The 15,858-nt window shown below is 33.9% G+C and overlaps 5 protein-coding genes and 1 non-coding gene across 8 annotated transcripts; 2 read left to right on the top strand and 4 right to left on the bottom strand.

The window, feature by feature from the left end:
- Positions 1 to 1,165: 1,165 nt before the first annotated feature.
- Positions 1,166 to 3,350, bottom strand: LOC123011382 (probable G-protein coupled receptor B0563.6). Its single transcript, XM_044408784.1, has 6 exons — positions 3,119 to 3,350; positions 2,948 to 3,070; positions 2,629 to 2,799; positions 2,397 to 2,580; positions 1,780 to 1,936; positions 1,166 to 1,700 (listed from the first exon to the last, which is right to left on the bottom strand). The coding sequence occupies exons 1-6, from the start codon at positions 3,213 to 3,215 to the stop codon at positions 1,224 to 1,226; spliced, it is 1,209 nt and encodes a 402-aa protein (XP_044264719.1). The 5' UTR covers positions 3,216 to 3,350; the 3' UTR covers positions 1,166 to 1,223.
- Positions 2,011 to 2,084, bottom strand: Trnan-guu. Its single transcript has one exon. It is a non-coding gene; the product is annotated as a tRNA-Asn (tRNA).
- A 1,890-nt stretch (positions 3,351 to 5,240) lies between the features above and the next one.
- On the top strand, positions 5,241 to 6,649 carry LOC123010495 (minor histocompatibility antigen H13). Its single transcript, XM_044407434.1, has 5 exons — positions 5,241 to 5,478; positions 5,531 to 5,700; positions 5,749 to 6,107; positions 6,155 to 6,464; positions 6,516 to 6,649. The coding sequence occupies exons 1-5, from the start codon at positions 5,290 to 5,292 to the stop codon at positions 6,598 to 6,600; spliced, it is 1,113 nt and encodes a 370-aa protein (XP_044263369.1). The 5' UTR covers positions 5,241 to 5,289; the 3' UTR covers positions 6,601 to 6,649.
- A 168-nt stretch (positions 6,650 to 6,817) lies between these two features.
- On the bottom strand, positions 6,818 to 7,658 carry LOC123010497 (proteasome subunit beta type-2-like). The gene is made up of 3 exons (XM_044407437.1): positions 7,463 to 7,658; positions 7,220 to 7,413; positions 6,818 to 7,172 (listed from the first exon to the last, which is right to left on the bottom strand). Exons 1-3 carry the CDS (start codon positions 7,551 to 7,553, stop codon positions 6,849 to 6,851), a joined length of 609 nt encoding a protein of 202 aa, XP_044263372.1. The 5' UTR covers positions 7,554 to 7,658; the 3' UTR covers positions 6,818 to 6,848.
- Positions 7,659 to 8,109: 451 nt separating this feature from the next.
- On the top strand, positions 8,110 to 12,756 carry LOC123010494 (F-box only protein 33). 2 transcript variants are annotated; one of them, XM_044407432.1, is made up of 6 exons: positions 8,110 to 8,261; positions 8,581 to 8,782; positions 8,832 to 9,074; positions 9,125 to 9,362; positions 9,413 to 10,009; positions 10,651 to 12,756. In XM_044407432.1, exons 1-6 carry the CDS (start codon positions 8,231 to 8,233, stop codon positions 10,780 to 10,782), a joined length of 1,443 nt encoding a protein of 480 aa, XP_044263367.1. In that variant the 5' UTR covers positions 8,110 to 8,230; the 3' UTR covers positions 10,783 to 12,756. The 2 variants fall into 2 exon arrangements, with proteins under 2 accessions (XP_044263367.1, XP_044263368.1); XM_044407433.1 differs by lacking the exon at positions 8,110 to 8,261 and adding an exon at positions 8,354 to 8,511.
- Positions 12,757 to 12,833: 77 nt separating this feature from the next.
- LOC123010496 (histone-lysine N-methyltransferase 2C-like) lies at positions 12,834 to 14,789 on the bottom strand. 2 transcript variants are annotated; one of them, XM_044407436.1, is made up of 3 exons: positions 14,428 to 14,789; positions 13,560 to 14,339; positions 12,834 to 13,510 (listed from the first exon to the last, which is right to left on the bottom strand). In XM_044407436.1, the coding sequence occupies exons 2-3, from the start codon at positions 14,282 to 14,284 to the stop codon at positions 13,198 to 13,200; spliced, it is 1,038 nt and encodes a 345-aa protein (XP_044263371.1). In that variant the 5' UTR covers positions 14,285 to 14,339; positions 14,428 to 14,789; the 3' UTR covers positions 12,834 to 13,197. The 2 variants fall into 2 exon arrangements, with proteins under 2 accessions (XP_044263371.1, XP_044263370.1); XM_044407435.1 differs by having other exon boundaries at positions 14,432 to 14,789.
- Between the last annotated feature and the right edge of the window lie 1,069 nt (positions 14,790 to 15,858).

The raw sequence follows: 15,858 nt of genomic DNA, 5'->3' as shown, positions 1-15,858 counted from the left end.
ACTGGTATTTTTCGGGGATAATTCACGTGCAATCGACTAGAACAAACGTGAACTTTAAAGGAAAGTGGGCGACCGAGGTCTTCGAAATAACGGAGGAAACAAAAAATAATTGACCAAAAAAAAATAGTGAGAAGGGGGAAAGAAAGCCGCCAGGACATTTATTGGTTATACCTACACTTTTAGATTATCGATTTTCTTTAAGGAAATTCTGAAAACGTGATGTAAATTTCTTCTATTCTATTGGGATTTGAATTTTCACGATGAAAGTTTTAGATATTTGAATATTTTGCTCATTTGTGGAAACAAGTGACATATTTTAGCTAAAACTTTGAAAAATGTGTTTAAAATGACTTTAATTTTCAAACAATTTGTTTTTGAGTTGTGAAATTTGCATTTTAGTTTTTTTTACGACACCGACAGCTTGGAAATTGAAATTCACTAGCTTTGTTTTTACTTCATTCAAATGCAAATGACTGTATGTATTGAACGTCCCATGAATCAACTACACTCAAACTTGGAGGAGTTGAGGTAAAATCGATTCACTCGACGACATTTCAAAATGTTTTGCATTCTCAACAAGTTTGACACATTCTAAACATGGCTGTTTATTTAAAATTAATTACTTTTTGTCCTTCTTTAAGGTTATTTATTTTATTGCATTTTTTAAGCCTTACTAAATTAGCAAACTTTGAGTTAGTCCAGTTTAGCATTGAATTTTACATACAAGTGGTAAATACTTGGTCCAGTAAAGGTTGACTTCTCCTACAACTCTTCATAATTACATATTTAATTATTAATAGAAGCGACTACAAGCCGATAAGACCAATAACAGGAAATGTCTGAAATTGAGTATTTTTTCCATATATACCGAAACAAAGCAACTCTTTTATTTGAATTACATTATTTAACCCCAGTGTCGATTTACCGCCAGGTAAGAAATTGATTGTTAAAAAATTCAAAAGCCACGTTTTGTTCCGACAAAATATTCAATTCATTATCCAATTGAATTTTAGAACGCAGCTTGTTATTTAATTGATACCGACGTGAAATGTAATTTATAAATTGCTTTGCGATTTGATATGTAGTTCAAACCTCTTTTTAAACGAACTTCTTCCGCTTTGTCAATTGCCACAACGAGCTAATTAAGACCGCAAATGGTGTGCAACGTAAACAGTTTATTTATTTGTAACTACATCAAAAGAGAAGAATCAGAACAAATTCTTTCAATCTCTGGTGTTGCATAAAGTGACCAATGTGTCCCTGTTGATCTTTTTCTCTTCGCACTTATCCTCGGAGCCGTCATAAATGGTCACACTGTCCCTGGCAACGTCCATAATTTGGAGCAATTTTCTTGCAGTTAGGTCGTGCATGGATTTTGCCTTATCCAGGACGAAGACAGTCATTTGCATCCTTTTCATATTTTTCTTCCTTGTAAATATCTTGGCCAAAACTTTGCAAAATGCGGGACAAAACATGTAATACAGGACGAAATCTGTGCTCAGACTTATCGCCTGAATCACTGTTATTATCTCACGAACGGTTTCAAGCGATTTAGAGTTGGTGGAATCGGAATCGTCGGAATCTGCACCAGGGAAAAAGAAAGACGATGCCGATGCACGGTTGGTTAACATTGATGGGATCTGACTTATCAAGAAGAAAAACACGATTAGGATTAGCGTCATGGTCAGATTGGTGTAATTCTGCGGAAAAGAAAGTAAAGAAATAAAGCATGGAGAAAATGGGGCAAAGGGACTGCTAAACTTCGGAGAAAATACTTACTTGAGGTTTTCTACATTTGATACTGGTGTTACATTTCCCGTACATTTTTTTTATTTTGCGTAGATTACTGATAAGAAAGCTGTTTCCAATTATAAGGAATATTGACGGAAAAATTCCCAGAATAATAAATCTCATCCAGTTGTAAACGTCGTATGAACTAACAAATAATTACATTTATTTTATTTAATTAAAAAGTTAAAGAAATAAATTATATTTATTATAAAATAAAAACGCCCCCGGGTGGGCTCGAACCACCAACCTTTCGGTTAACAGCCGAACGCGCTAGCCGATTGCGCCACGGAGGCGATATTACAGCAATCCAGACTTCAGTGTAATACACTAAACTAGCTTCTTTATTTTTTTTAAGAAAAATTTTAATATTATTTGCACATTTTTTTGTATCAAATATTTTATTAAAAGTTGTTACATTTAATTAATTAAAAAGAAAAATGATGTTACTCCTTAATACATACCACCACAAAAAATTAATTTTTACTTAAAACTTATAGGTGTATGTAAGTACCTAAGTATGTAAGTTTTTGTTTTCGAATTTTGATAAAATGTGTATAAAACACTATACTTTTTGCATTAGTTTTACTTAAACAAACAAAACCTACCTTGCATAATAAAACGGTTTAGTCTCTACATCTTCTCCATTATTTGTAACAAAAATAAAACAGTAGGGTAAATTGGCCAAAACTGACACAACAACGCATCCAAGCATGATTCTTCTTGCTACATATTCATGACAAAATTTCGGTTTTTGTCTAGTTAATGGATTAGATAAGTAACAAACCCTGTCTGAAATTAATAATTTATTTTCTTAGAACAATGTTTTGTTACTTTTACCAAAAGTGACCATCATGGTCGTCAATACACACATGGTGTTAAACATCGCCGCTAAAGGTAAACCGAAAAGAACATCATAGACTGGCCATTTGTTATCCAAGAAGAACACTCCACAACTTAATCCGCTCATGAATAATAAAATGGAGCTACAAAGGTCCACAAACGCTAAAACTAAACTGCTTGTAAATAATTTGCGTTGTGAACAACGCTGAAACATTAATTACTATCAGAAAACGTCACTTCAAACGGAAATTCCGGCCAAGTTCCTCTTTTACAGGATATTAAACTTCATTTGGAAGAAAGATAAAATTTTGCTTACCTGCCAAATAGACATAAACGGAACCTTTCAGTTCTCTTCGAGATAAAACAAGCAGTGTTAACAAATTGCCACATATTCCAAAAATGCAAATTACAGGTGTTATAATAGAATAAGCAATAACTCCTAAATGTTATATGTACTTAAAAATTTTAGTTTATGTTTATAACGTACCTTCTTGATTGGGTGTTCCATCGTTATAAATATTGGTAGCACCAGAAAAGTTAGAAAACGCATAACGAGCACTCGGATAATATGTAAGTGCATCCATAATTCTTCATTCATTCAATTTTATCTTTCATTATTTATGTTTTTATTGTTACAAATTCTCTGAAAGAACTGTGTTGTATCAAAAAATCAATGATTTGGAATTGTTGATTTGGGTGATGTGTTACTATGAACTAGATTAAGATTAAAACGTTTGTACTGTTAAGCTTAATTACAGATCTGTGTAAATTTGCGGAATTACTCGAATATTGTAATATATGTCGATACGTCATTTGGATAATGAGATTGGAGTAAAAGTTAATCATTTCGACAATGAAACATCCACTTGACCCCCAAAACCGCACCTGACATTCACATAACATTAAAAACAAAATAAGAAAAAGGAAAATAAACAAAATTGAAACTTCAAAGGAAACATTTTTTGCTTCACCTTAAAAGAGCAAATCTGTAATTAAAACTTCATGCTGAATACTAAATTTTGATCTCTGTAAACCATCTCCGTTTTTCGTAATTTTTATACAGGCTCGCTAAAAAGTATGGATACAGTTAAATATTAAAAATTCATCAAAACTTATTGAAATTTGGTATATGCTTAAAAGTATTTAAATTCTATCGCCTCAGATGTTTATGAAACTTCTATCTCCATTTGTTCTGGGGAATAATGGCATGAAAGGTCAAATTTTTTAAAAGAGCATTTTTTTCTAAATTTTGTGATGTAACACATGCATACTTTATTTTAATCGAAAATTATCGAACTAATTAAATTTTGAAAAATGTATTTTTTTAACCTTGGAAATGTCTTTATCTATCGTTAGCTCTTTGCCGCCTGAACTTTGATAAAAAAATAAGTAAACTGTTTCCCAAATTTCAACGTGCTCTGCTAAACCGTTGTGAAAATTTTAGCTGTATCCATCCATACTTTTTAGCGACCGTGTCCTAATATCGGTGTACCTATATTAGACAACCAACAATATTGTAAAGAAATTGGATGTTCTTTTATTTTTTAGTTTATACAGAGTCAGTCACAGGAGAGTTACTTCTGAAATAATTTGGGCAGCAACCCATTATACAATTCACATAGGCGTCTAGCTTCCTCATTTTTAAAAATTATAAAATTGAATCCAAGAATACATTGCATATCTTTTCATCTTGACATTTAAAAAGTAACAGTCAATTTTCGTTAATACAATGTTTTATTACACAAATAACGATATAGTGGGCATGCTCTTAATCCATGGAGAATACAAGGAAAATGCTCTTGCGGGAGCAGCTCTGTACTTGGAGAGGTATCCGAATCGAATGCATCCAGTTCCTGGTTCGTGAAACATTTAGAAAACTGGAATCCAAATTACAACAAGATTGTCCCCCAATGAAAGACCCAGTCAGAGCACTGCTACTGGCCCAGAAAATAAAATTAGAGTCCTTGAAGCAGTAGACAATTACTTATCATTTTGACGACTTCACTCATTTTCATCCAGCTCACATTGATTACTGAATTAATTCAATAAAAAAAATTCAAATAAAATGTTATATCTAGTTAGATACGCTAAAGGTATTTTTGGTTGCAAACTAATTAATTTTCTAAGTAACTCTCCTGTGACTGACCCTGTATAACAAAACAAAGTATTTATTCAGAAAAAATAATAAAGAAGTAAAACAACATTAGAATAAATTTGAAATAGTAGGTAGGTAGGTAGGTAGGTACTTAGCTTATAAAAGGCATGTTTTATTCATATCAAAATTAATTATTAAAAAAATAAATTTACTATTTTTATAGTTAGTTTTTTTATTCAAACAGAATTGCTGAAACCCTTTCATAAGATATAGATGATTATTAAATCTGCATAGTTATAATATTTTTGATAAGAGTTTGTGTATTTCAATAAAACCTAGTTTTATCGAAATCATGTACATTTATCACATATCAAGTTCAAGAAACGCATATAAACAGGTTTTAATTTAAAAACATTTTATGTATAGGCTTGGTCTCTGATTACGTGGTCCTTTAACATTTGCCCACCTTTTCCTGATAAAACATCCTTGAAGCTAACTTCACTCACATACGTCATTCCACAACGTCAATACTTCACCTAACTTCATTCAGTCTTTTTCAAATCATGGCAGACGTAGTCAACATAATCGTGGCACAGGCTACCGAAAATGTGAAAGAAAATGCAACAAACACCACCGGGAAGCCCCCTAGCACTCCCGAAGGTATGGCCATGGCATATGGCAGCATCGTCATCATGGCCCTTCTGCCAATTTTCTTTGGCTCGTACCGATCTGTCAACTACCATAAGGAAAACGTAAGACATCTGTTAGTGACAAAGGCAGTCTTCACAGTGTCTCTAATTTCAGAAACCAGAGAAAATGACCAAGAAGGATGCCGCTATCTTCCCCATAATGGCATCATGTGCTTTGGTCGGGTTATATGTAGTCTTCAAATTGTTTTCCAAGGAGTACATCAACTTGCTACTGACTGGATATTTCTTTTTCCTCGGGGTGTTGGCCCTCACACACTTACTGAGGTCTCAAATGTGTAAAATTCACAATATGTGACTAATTTTGAATTTCAGTCCTGTAGTGAGTAAGCTTGTGCCCGCTGCAATTCCAAATATTCCCTTCCATATCACCTTCAAACAAGGAGAAGGCGATTCTGCTCAATACTTGATTAATTATCGGTTTTCTTCATATGACGTAGTCTCCCTGGCTGCGTGTTCTCTAGTCGGTGCTTGGTACTTAGTCCAGAAACACTGGATCGCCAATAATTTATTTGGATTAGCTTTTGCCGTCAACGCTGTTGAACTCCTCCACCTCAACAACGTCATCACTGGGTGCATCCTCCTGTGTGGACTTTTCTTCTACGACATTTTTTGGGTGTTTGGGACTGACGTTATGGTCACAGTTGCCAAAAGCTTTGAAGCCCCCATCAAATGTAAGATTTTAAAAGTGACTAATTATTAAAAAACGACAAATTTGTAGTGGTATTCCCTCAAGACTTGCTTCAGAACGGATTTGCTGCTAACAATTTCGCCATGTTAGGGTTGGGAGATATTGTGATTCCAGGCATTTTTATTGCCCTACTTTTGAGATTTGATCACAGCCTCAAAAGGCAGACCAAAACGTACTTCCATGCCGCTTGTTTAGCCTACTTCCTTGGTCTAATGGCTACCATTTTTGTTATGCATGTATTTAAACATGCACAACCTGCTTTGTTATATTTGGTACCTGCTTGTGTAGGAACACCTTTACTTCTCGCATTAGTTAAAGGCGATTTGACTGCTTTATTTAAGTAAGTTTTAATTATTAATTGGGCAGTTTTTTAATCATAATTTCTATCCAGATATGAAGACTCTCCTGATGAAAAAGTTGAAGAAAAGAAAAAAGATGAAAAAGCTACAAAACCAGAAACCAAAAAAGTAAAATAATTTTTTTAAGAAATTTAATTGGATTTATATAAATTGTTTTGTCTGAACATTTAAGTGAATTCTATTTATTGTATAATTCAATTTTTTATATTCCATCCTTTAAAGTTTAGAAAGTACTGTTATTTTTAAAAGTTGAATATTTTCTATTAAAAGTATTAAGAAATATAAATTACACAATACTTTTAACCCGTCACAACAAAAATTAAATAAAACAAACTTTTTATTTAAAAATTTTATTAATACAAATATTAAGCATCCTTCAAGCTTTCAACTGTGATAGTAGGCATATCGTGGACACCATCTTTATCAACAACCTGCACTTTAAAATTCGGCAAATTAACAATAAGCCTAGTGTGAACCTCCTTTACACATTTTTTCAACAAGTCATAACCTTGCTCCTTTGTCATTGTTGGTAAATAATTCCTGTCCATAATAGACAGCGAGAAATAGCCTCCATATCCATGAGCAGCATAATCCACACTTGCTACAGACGCCAAATAATCCATAAAGTACAATTGGGGCCCTTCTTGGTTGTCATACCCAGCCAAAAGCAAATTCACGTGATACGGCGTCTACAAAACAAACATAAGTCCTCGTACACCTCCCCGTTTTTGCGTACCCTAGACCGTAGATTATCAGCTAAAATACGGCGTGTAAAATGTGACGCCTCTTTGGGACTCAATTCGTAGTTATTACGCATTTTGTACAACTGAACGTTCTTCGCGATGTATTCGGCGAACTGGTTGGTGTCGCCTTGCTCCCCTGCGATAGCCATTGCCAGTTTGTTAGACAATTTGTAGAGTTTATCCTCGTCTGAAACACCGCTTAGGGGTTGTCGAACGAAAGTGGGGTAAAAACATACCTGTCTTCATAACCATTATGCTATGAGCATTGGTCATATCGGCAGCAATAATGGCAAAATCGTTAAATTTGATTCCGATGAGACAATCCATTTTTGGGAACTGAAAGAACTGCTTTGTAATCAAAAGATGAGGTTATATTTTCGAAATGTCAACTCATGCAAAAATGGCGCATGTGTTGTTGCCACATCGATGATTCTAAGAACAAAAATAATTATTAATTTCTGAGGTATTTTTTGTGGTGAATTGAAAACTTACAACATACAAGGTTTAATGTAACAAAAGCTTTAAATATTTTTTATGTAAACCCATTTGGCATTGCGGTCGAAAAATGCGGGAAATTTAAAAGTTCTTGTGACATGAATTTGATGTCCAAAATTCCGTGTTTCCCACTGTATAACTTTTGACATTTATCAGTTTTTATTGAACATACTTGATCCATAAATAACTAATTAATTGTAAAAACTACATTTTAATAATTTAAAATTTTTGTGATTACCAAAGTACGTATTTGATGATATTGTGTGATTTTTACTGCAAAAATATTCAAATCGTCCTGCATTTTATTGATGTATTTGAAAAATTAGTTCGATATTAGTGGGGTTGTTGGGCAAGGTGACTTTTTTAGCATTCGTCCTTGAAACATGCGCTGTTGCCATATCCTTCCCATCTGACTATTCATTGTTTTTCCTTACGTCAATTTGCTTCGAACTGTCAGTGCAATCAAACATATGTAAAACTCTTCTAATCCGTTTTTCTAAGTTTTGTTCATGTTTTCCGATTATTACAGATGTAAACCAGGTGCGTATTATGTGTTTTTTCCTGTTTATGATGCTCGTTCTTGTAAAAAAATCCGTTTGATTATAAAAACACCCGAATCCCAGTCAACTGCTTGTCATATTAACTCTGAAAAAAAATTAAGCAATTTTTTTGAGTAATTTCTCCGACTTTTTGGTTTAAAATTTGTGATTTGGTAGTACCTTCGTTAAAATTAGAAACAATATTGACAGTGTTGTGATCATGTCAATAAAATTTATACGCAAAAGCAGTGGTAAATTTCCATCTTCACACATGTCCTTGTTAATTGGAAAGTAAATAATTTAAAAATGCGAAATTTTAGATATGAACAGTGACAATTTCGCCTGTTTCGGAGACTGTCCAAAGCCGAAAAAATCAAAGACTTCAGAGGAGGAACATGTCGCGTTTTGGGCCCATCTCCCCTCGATCGTAATCCACGACATTTTCGACTTGTTGAGCAAAAATGACCGACAGAATGCATCCTGTGTGTGCAAAAATTGGCGACAGAATGTTTTTCATCCAAAGTAAGTCACTTTCTCTTTTGCCCAATAACGCGCTAATATTACAATTCAGGTGGTGGCCGGAGATCACTTTCAAAATCGAGCCGTGCAATATCGAAAGAGCGAAATTTTTCACGTCTGTCTTCGGTCGAATCGTATCCAGTGCGAAAATTCAAGTGAACACTCTGGCGCCAGAATGCATTGACGAATTTGTCACTCTCATCGAAGCTTTAAGCGAAAATAATAATTTAAAAGAACTGATTATTGAACCCACGCATTGCCATTTCGATATCACCAGATGTAGCACCAAATCCAGGTACGACAAACCCAAAACTCACGAAACCGTCTCACGAAATTATTTTTCAGTTCGAATATGCATAATGTGATAGCCAAGTTAAAACGATGTCTCCCTAGCTTGACCAAATTCAGTATCGGCTGCATCGAAGACTTCGCCCTTTACCTCGATGAGTACTTAACGATTTTAGCGAGCCAACAGCCGGAAAAAGTTACACTTCTTGGGTTAGCATCAGTCAAAGATAATCCAAACGAATACGAAGATTCGTATTTTGAATGTGATTTAATTAAACCTTTTACGAATTTAAAGGTACATTTTTTCCAACGAATTTGAACCAGTTTGAAATGGCCAATTTTCAGGTTTTGAGTATAGACTTCGACCAACTTTCGGACACCTTCCTCGCCTGCTTGGACACCTCCACGCACCTGGAGCGCCTCGTAGTGCACTTACACGGCGTTCGCGAGGGCCACCCCGGCACCACGAAGGCCGCTTGGTCCGATTTCAAAGCCAAACACCCTAACTGCGAGCTCCGCTTCAACGTTATCCACTCATATGATGAAGTCCAACATCTGCACGAGACCATCCTCAAAGACGATATGCCCCTCACCCACCTCCGCGTGTTTTTTTGCGAAAATGTCAATCTGGAGACGTTGGAATTTATCTCGGCATTTCACAACCAAACGTTACGAAGTCTCGTTTGGGTCGATTCCATGAGCAACAGCGAAGAGAGTTGGTCATTTTTGGCGTCGCCACGAGATCTCAGCCCCGATCCACTTGTCATGATGTCATGGTTGTGCTCCCATTTGAACGAATTAGTGTTCTACGGTTACAAATATCGCGAAGAGAATTTGGTCGCGATCGCCAGACTTCGTGGTGAAAAATTGAAGAAGTTGGAAATCGGTGAAGACGATGTGCTGTTTTCAAATAGCAATTATTTGGGACAAGAGAATTTAATTGTGAGTAAAAACTCTAATCAGCGGTTATTCAATCCGATTGTTTGTTATTTAGACTGTGTGCAAATATGCGAACAGATGTTATTCAATCGTATGTTTTCACAATTGGTATACTAATACCGTTTTTAATTCAAAATAATAATAATTGCGAAATGAAGAAACTTAAAGACAACAAAATGCTTCAGTTTAAAACAATAACTTAAAATCGCAATGTAGACAGATTATAAATGGCAGAATAAAAATTATAATTACATACCATAAATTAAAAATATACGACGATTGAACTAAATTCTAAGCTCCAATAAAAACATAGTTGTGTAATAAAAAGGTAAATTAATAGCTATGAACTACATCTGCGATGGAAAAATTAATTTTTTCATTGCTATTATAGCAGTTACTAGATTTCAATAGAATTAAGAATAATTACGTTATAAAAAAAACATATTGATAAATATTAACTTTAACAATTTATTGAATCCATTGTTAAAATCACTAAAATTATCACAAATAAACTGAGTTTTTCCGTCTGTGATATCTTAATATTGAAAATACAATCTCTTTGTGTGTCAGACTATTGCCTCTTTCTTATTAGTTGTTTAACATATTTTCTAATGTGAATTCTAGATTTTTTTCTCTCGTTTCAGGATATTCAGCTACACTTGAAGCAGCCGTGGGCCCCCACGAAGACTGCAGATCTTCACCCCGTCATCCGTAATCCGACGGCGGGAGATTCAGACGAGTACTTGTTGCCGATAGTTCTAGCTGACCTGCACTAGTTAAGTACAACAATTAAGCAAAAAACAAAAACAAAAAAACTATGTAAATAAAACATCTACGTACGACCCAACTGAGAAGAATCTGTTTAGTATTATTTCGAATATTATAGTTCAACAACTGCATGTAAATAGACAAAGGACCATCGTGACCTCGAGTTGCGCAGTTTAAATCTACTTAAGATAATCAAAAAGAGAGAGAATTGCGGCTTTATTTTTTTAGAAAAATCATCGGTTTCGTTGAGTGACTTAAGTTGTTGTGCTGTAAATGTATTGTTTTAAGTCTACTTAAAATGCACTGATTTTTACGTTTTCGATATGTTTTTCGTCGTGTTGGACAAATATTATCACGATCCAAACTCGACTAAGAACGACAAGTTGTTTTGTGTTCGATCTAATTAATTTTTGTTGTATAAAGTAGCGATAAGAAGAAAAACATCTGTGATATAAGTAACTCTTATACTTTCGAACAAACAACGATTGTTAACACATAAAATGCAGCTAATAATAATAATAATAATAATAAAGCTTTTTCTACCGAGTACCTGTACAAAAAAATTGCCGCCGTTTCAATCTCATCTCGCTTAACGGCAAAAGAAATGACAAAAACCAAGTTAACAATCGAATAAGAGTGTGAATGTCATTGCAGTGTTCTACCATGCGATAGTGCATTTTATTTTTTAATATGTTGTGCTTGTGATAGGTTCGATTTTAACAAAAAAGTATTATTGTGTTGGTATGTAACCCTTTGTTGCCAATTGCGTAAGCAACAAACACCAACATGTTTATTTTTTAAAAGAGATTTGTGTGTTAAAGACACGTCACATCGAGATCGCTGTTATCGGAAAGGTGCTGTTCCTATATTTACACCACGACCAATTAAACAAATGAAAAAAATCCGTTTAGACGCCATTCCAATACCTTATTCCGTAGGATAATTAGTAGAGAAAAGATATATAGCGTGTTTCTGTTCGGGGCCGTCTACATCTGTGATAGCGAAAATTTTCAAGAGTTAAACCAAAATAAATGCATTTGCTCGGGAAGGACAAACGGCCGCTGATGTGTGTGTGTATAAGCAAAGATCAAGTACCTGAATATCAAAGTGATTATAGCGAAATTAGCCTGCTATTGTAACTCTAACCCTAGTCCAAAGCGTTGAATATTGAATACAATCTTTATAATGTAATATAGAGTGTGAATGGGTGACTCCCGAACACTTCCAGCGGGATAGATTGTTTGAAGTTAAGTTGCCATCTTATCATGAAACTATCTGTGATGTACAAGCGGACACATTGTTAACAGCGTACATATGTTAAACAGCGCTCAAATGTTACAATGTAGGTCTCACCAGCTAGATTTAAGTGTTGTCAGAAAATTCAATCGAACGACGCAATGAAATCGATATTTTATCAAAAATACGAAAACGTGTAGACAATAAATGGATAGTAAGACAACACTGCACGATTGAGATGTCCCTCGATTGAAGGTAAGGGACGACAAATTAGTCATTTTTCGTTTTCGGTCTGACTAAAATTTTATAAAATATGTTGCGTATATTTTTGTATCCTTTGAAACATTATTTCGTTTTTTTATGTGGCACTGCGTTGTACAATGCAGTTGTCTCTGTATCAATAATTGTAGCACCGGTTGTTTATTTTTTATTCATGCACTTTTAATGTTGAATATAGCGGGGCGATGGTATCGTTCAGTCTTGATGACGATAGCATCCGACTCTAATATTTTCATTGTTATCGAGAAAATTTCTTTTTAGATTAGTTAGAATGTAGAGAGAATTATAAAATGTAGTGTTGAGTTTATGATATGAAAATTTTTGAAATTTATCAATGTACTCCTTCAGTGTTATGAAATGTTCTCAAATTTAATCTCTAAACAGTATGTTATATCGAAGAAATTATTATATTACGTTTTCAGTGTAACCTATAACTCAGATTGGTTAATAAATATTTGGTATCACACTTTGAGTCTTTATTATTATCCTGAACCATAATCAGGTTTCATATTTGAAATTTTAGGAAAAAAATCCAAGACAAATGTAATATAAAATACGAGTTTTATTATAAAATTCTTTTAAAAATATAAGATTTATCAAATGTCGGATCCATTGTAATTATTGTACATAGAGGGCGAATCATTTAAATAAAGACCCTAACAGATTTTTAGGGTTTTAAGTGTAATCAACAAACCGAAGCAATATGATTTTCAACACACAAAATTATTTCAAAATTTTGCAGTTGACCTTCTAGGACATTTACAAGAAACACTTTTATTACAATAATATGGTATAACAAAAATTTCAACAGATTCCTCATAATATCAATTACTTATATATGTATTGTATTTCTGTAAAACTTTTTTACACGGTAAGTAGCAAGTAAATCTACACTTCAGACACTTAATTTACGTACTTTTCAACTTCATTTCAGCTTCTGTAACAACTTTAAACAAATTAACCCTAACTTGTGCTTGCAATTGTGGAGGAAACTTGTTAACCTTTTTGTATAAAAAATCAAATAATTCTTTAAGAGTATCTTCTTCTTCAGATATTATTTCGAGCCTGAATGACGACAAAGGCGATAGTATCGGTGCGTAGGTTTCTTTTTCTAAAATTGGGGGCAAATCTGAATCATCTTCAGTTTCAGTCTTGACGTCGGTTATCTCAACATTATCCAGTGGATGAGGAGTCTGGCAAGCCATATCCCTATTTTTGCCCCTGTAAACAAAAAAATCAATCAAATTCGAAATTTAGCAAGCAGAACTACCTTTCCACAAAGTTTTGAGTCATACTTCTTAAAATATGAGTGTGGTTGGTAGCTTTCATTTCCAAACTAACCAATTGTGCCCTCTTTCTTTCAAATTGTTTAAAATACGACGCCATATATTTGAAAGAAGGAATTAATAACAGCTCCAGAGAAGAGTCCCTGCAGCAACCTTTGTATCCTCTTAGACATTTTTTATGGCAAACTTTTCCACAGAATTGGCACATGGGCGTACTAATCAACACCTTTTTCTGACATTTGTAACAGTGATAACCAACATTTTCATCCTTGAGCACTTTAACTTTGCAACAAATCAGCTTATCATTATCAGTACAATAGGAATGGTAGACCTTCCCGCACAGTGGACATCGAGGCCCAAACAAAACCCCCTGTTCGCATTTCCCACAAGCTTTTTCCGCAGGAGGTTCACACAAGTTCAAGTTGCAGCACCGCTCGTATGGACTAATACAAAAACTGTGGTACTTTTTACCGCAGTGGGTGCACTGTGGACCAAGATAAACTCCGACTTTGCATTTAGCGCACGGTTGCTCAAGAGCCCCGTTTAGCAAACGCACCCCGCAGCATTCGCGGCGCATAAATGCACACTCATAATGGTAAGAAACGGAACAACTGGGGCACTTGATAGCGTAATATGCGAATTTGTGACACCGTTTACACTTATGCGATATGAAAAGAGGGCTTAAAGTCATACGGGTTATTTCCTCCATGGTCAGTTTCCGCACAAAAACGTAACATGGGGGAATAGTAGGGTTTGGGGCAGCCCTGAAAAACACGAGTTATCAGGGTGGAAATTTAGATTAGAGGGAGCCAAGGTTAGGGATTCATAAAAGAAGAAATTTATAATACATACTTACATTTTGCGTGTCCCAGGCATGGATCTGATAAGTCCGTACTTCGTAGATGTATTTAGGTAATTTATCCTATATTTTTTGTATTCTCTAGTTTTTGGAGATGGTAGGCGCCAATCAGCCAAGCCAAACACAAACCACTACAACGTGCAACCACCGGTTTCGGTTTTTGTTTTGTGAAAATTTGACAGTGTCAACACTGTCAACTATCAGAGGGCGCTAAAGAAAAATTAAAGAAAACTGTAATTTCACAAATCTACATAATATTTTTCTAAAACAAATTAATAAGTTCTGCCTCGAATAAACATATCTTTTATTTTTTTTCGTGATACTTAATTGTTATTTGATCATGTCTATATTCTTGTTGTGACAACTATAACAGCCTAGACCGTTAAAAGCCGGTAACGGACCTTTATATGCATGTTGCGCTGTACAAAAGGCCGGCTCTCTTGTTAAGCTACTTGTTTCAAGTTTGACATATTATTTGACATTATGATTTTTAATATAATTTTGCCAAAACCTTTTAGTATCACGAAAAGTATAACTATAACTATAACATACTATCAAACAATATCAATAAAAACACAAAAGTGTCTCTAAATAACTTTGTTCCACGAAACAGAGTTTTTTAGGTACAATTTGCTGTGATACTAGGTAAGTAAGTACTAAAGAACTAAAAAGTGATGCAAAATCGGTTTCGTAAGTTTACCTTTTTTAATAAATATTTGCTTTCTGTACCAACCTGTATAATTTCAAAACTCAACAACTTAACTTAACTTAACAACTTAAATTTATCAGATTTTCGAAATTTAATGTGTCAGTCGTTTTTTTTACCAGAATATTATTTCATTAACTTTTTTTTATTGTAATTAAATTTCATTTGTAATTATTTTTCTGTTTTACAAAATTGTGAATGGATAATTAGATTTAAATACTTATTCAACATTCGAAACCTTTTATAGTTAATTTCAATTTTATTTCAAATTTATTGAATAGCATTTAATCCTTAGACCGACAAATAATTGATAATAATTAAATACTGTGTCAATCAATAATCTAAAGATATGATGGCGGCTTAAGCGTGGCATCTGTGACACCAACTCTATCTAATTAAAAATTCAATTTTGTGTTTGCAACACTGTTTAACCGTTTGACTGTTATAAAATATGAAAAAATCAACAATAATCCACACGTATGCCATTTTTTTCACAAACATCGCATGTAAAAAGCCATTCCATTTTACAAAATTGAAATTCTCCACTTTAGACACAACGTTATTGATTTTTCATTAAATTAGCATATTAAACAGATTTCAACCTCGGACAATTTTATATCACTACAAAACCGACAATAAAAACAGGATAACGGAAAAAAAAACATTTTATTTGCAAAAAAGTAATAAAAATGCAAATTATTTGTTTTTATTATTAGAA

This window comes from Tribolium madens, unplaced genomic scaffold, assembly GCF_015345945.1.
Source record: "Tribolium madens isolate multiple individuals breed KSU strain unplaced genomic scaffold, Tmad_KSU_1.1 Scaffold_91;HRSCAF=231;Tcas5.2_LG7, whole genome shotgun sequence".
In the NCBI taxonomy this organism is placed as follows: Eukaryota; Metazoa; Arthropoda; class Insecta; order Coleoptera; family Tenebrionidae; genus Tribolium; species Tribolium madens.
The sequence above is the reverse complement of the archived record's forward strand: the minus strand, read 5'-3'. Positions and strand labels throughout refer to the sequence as shown.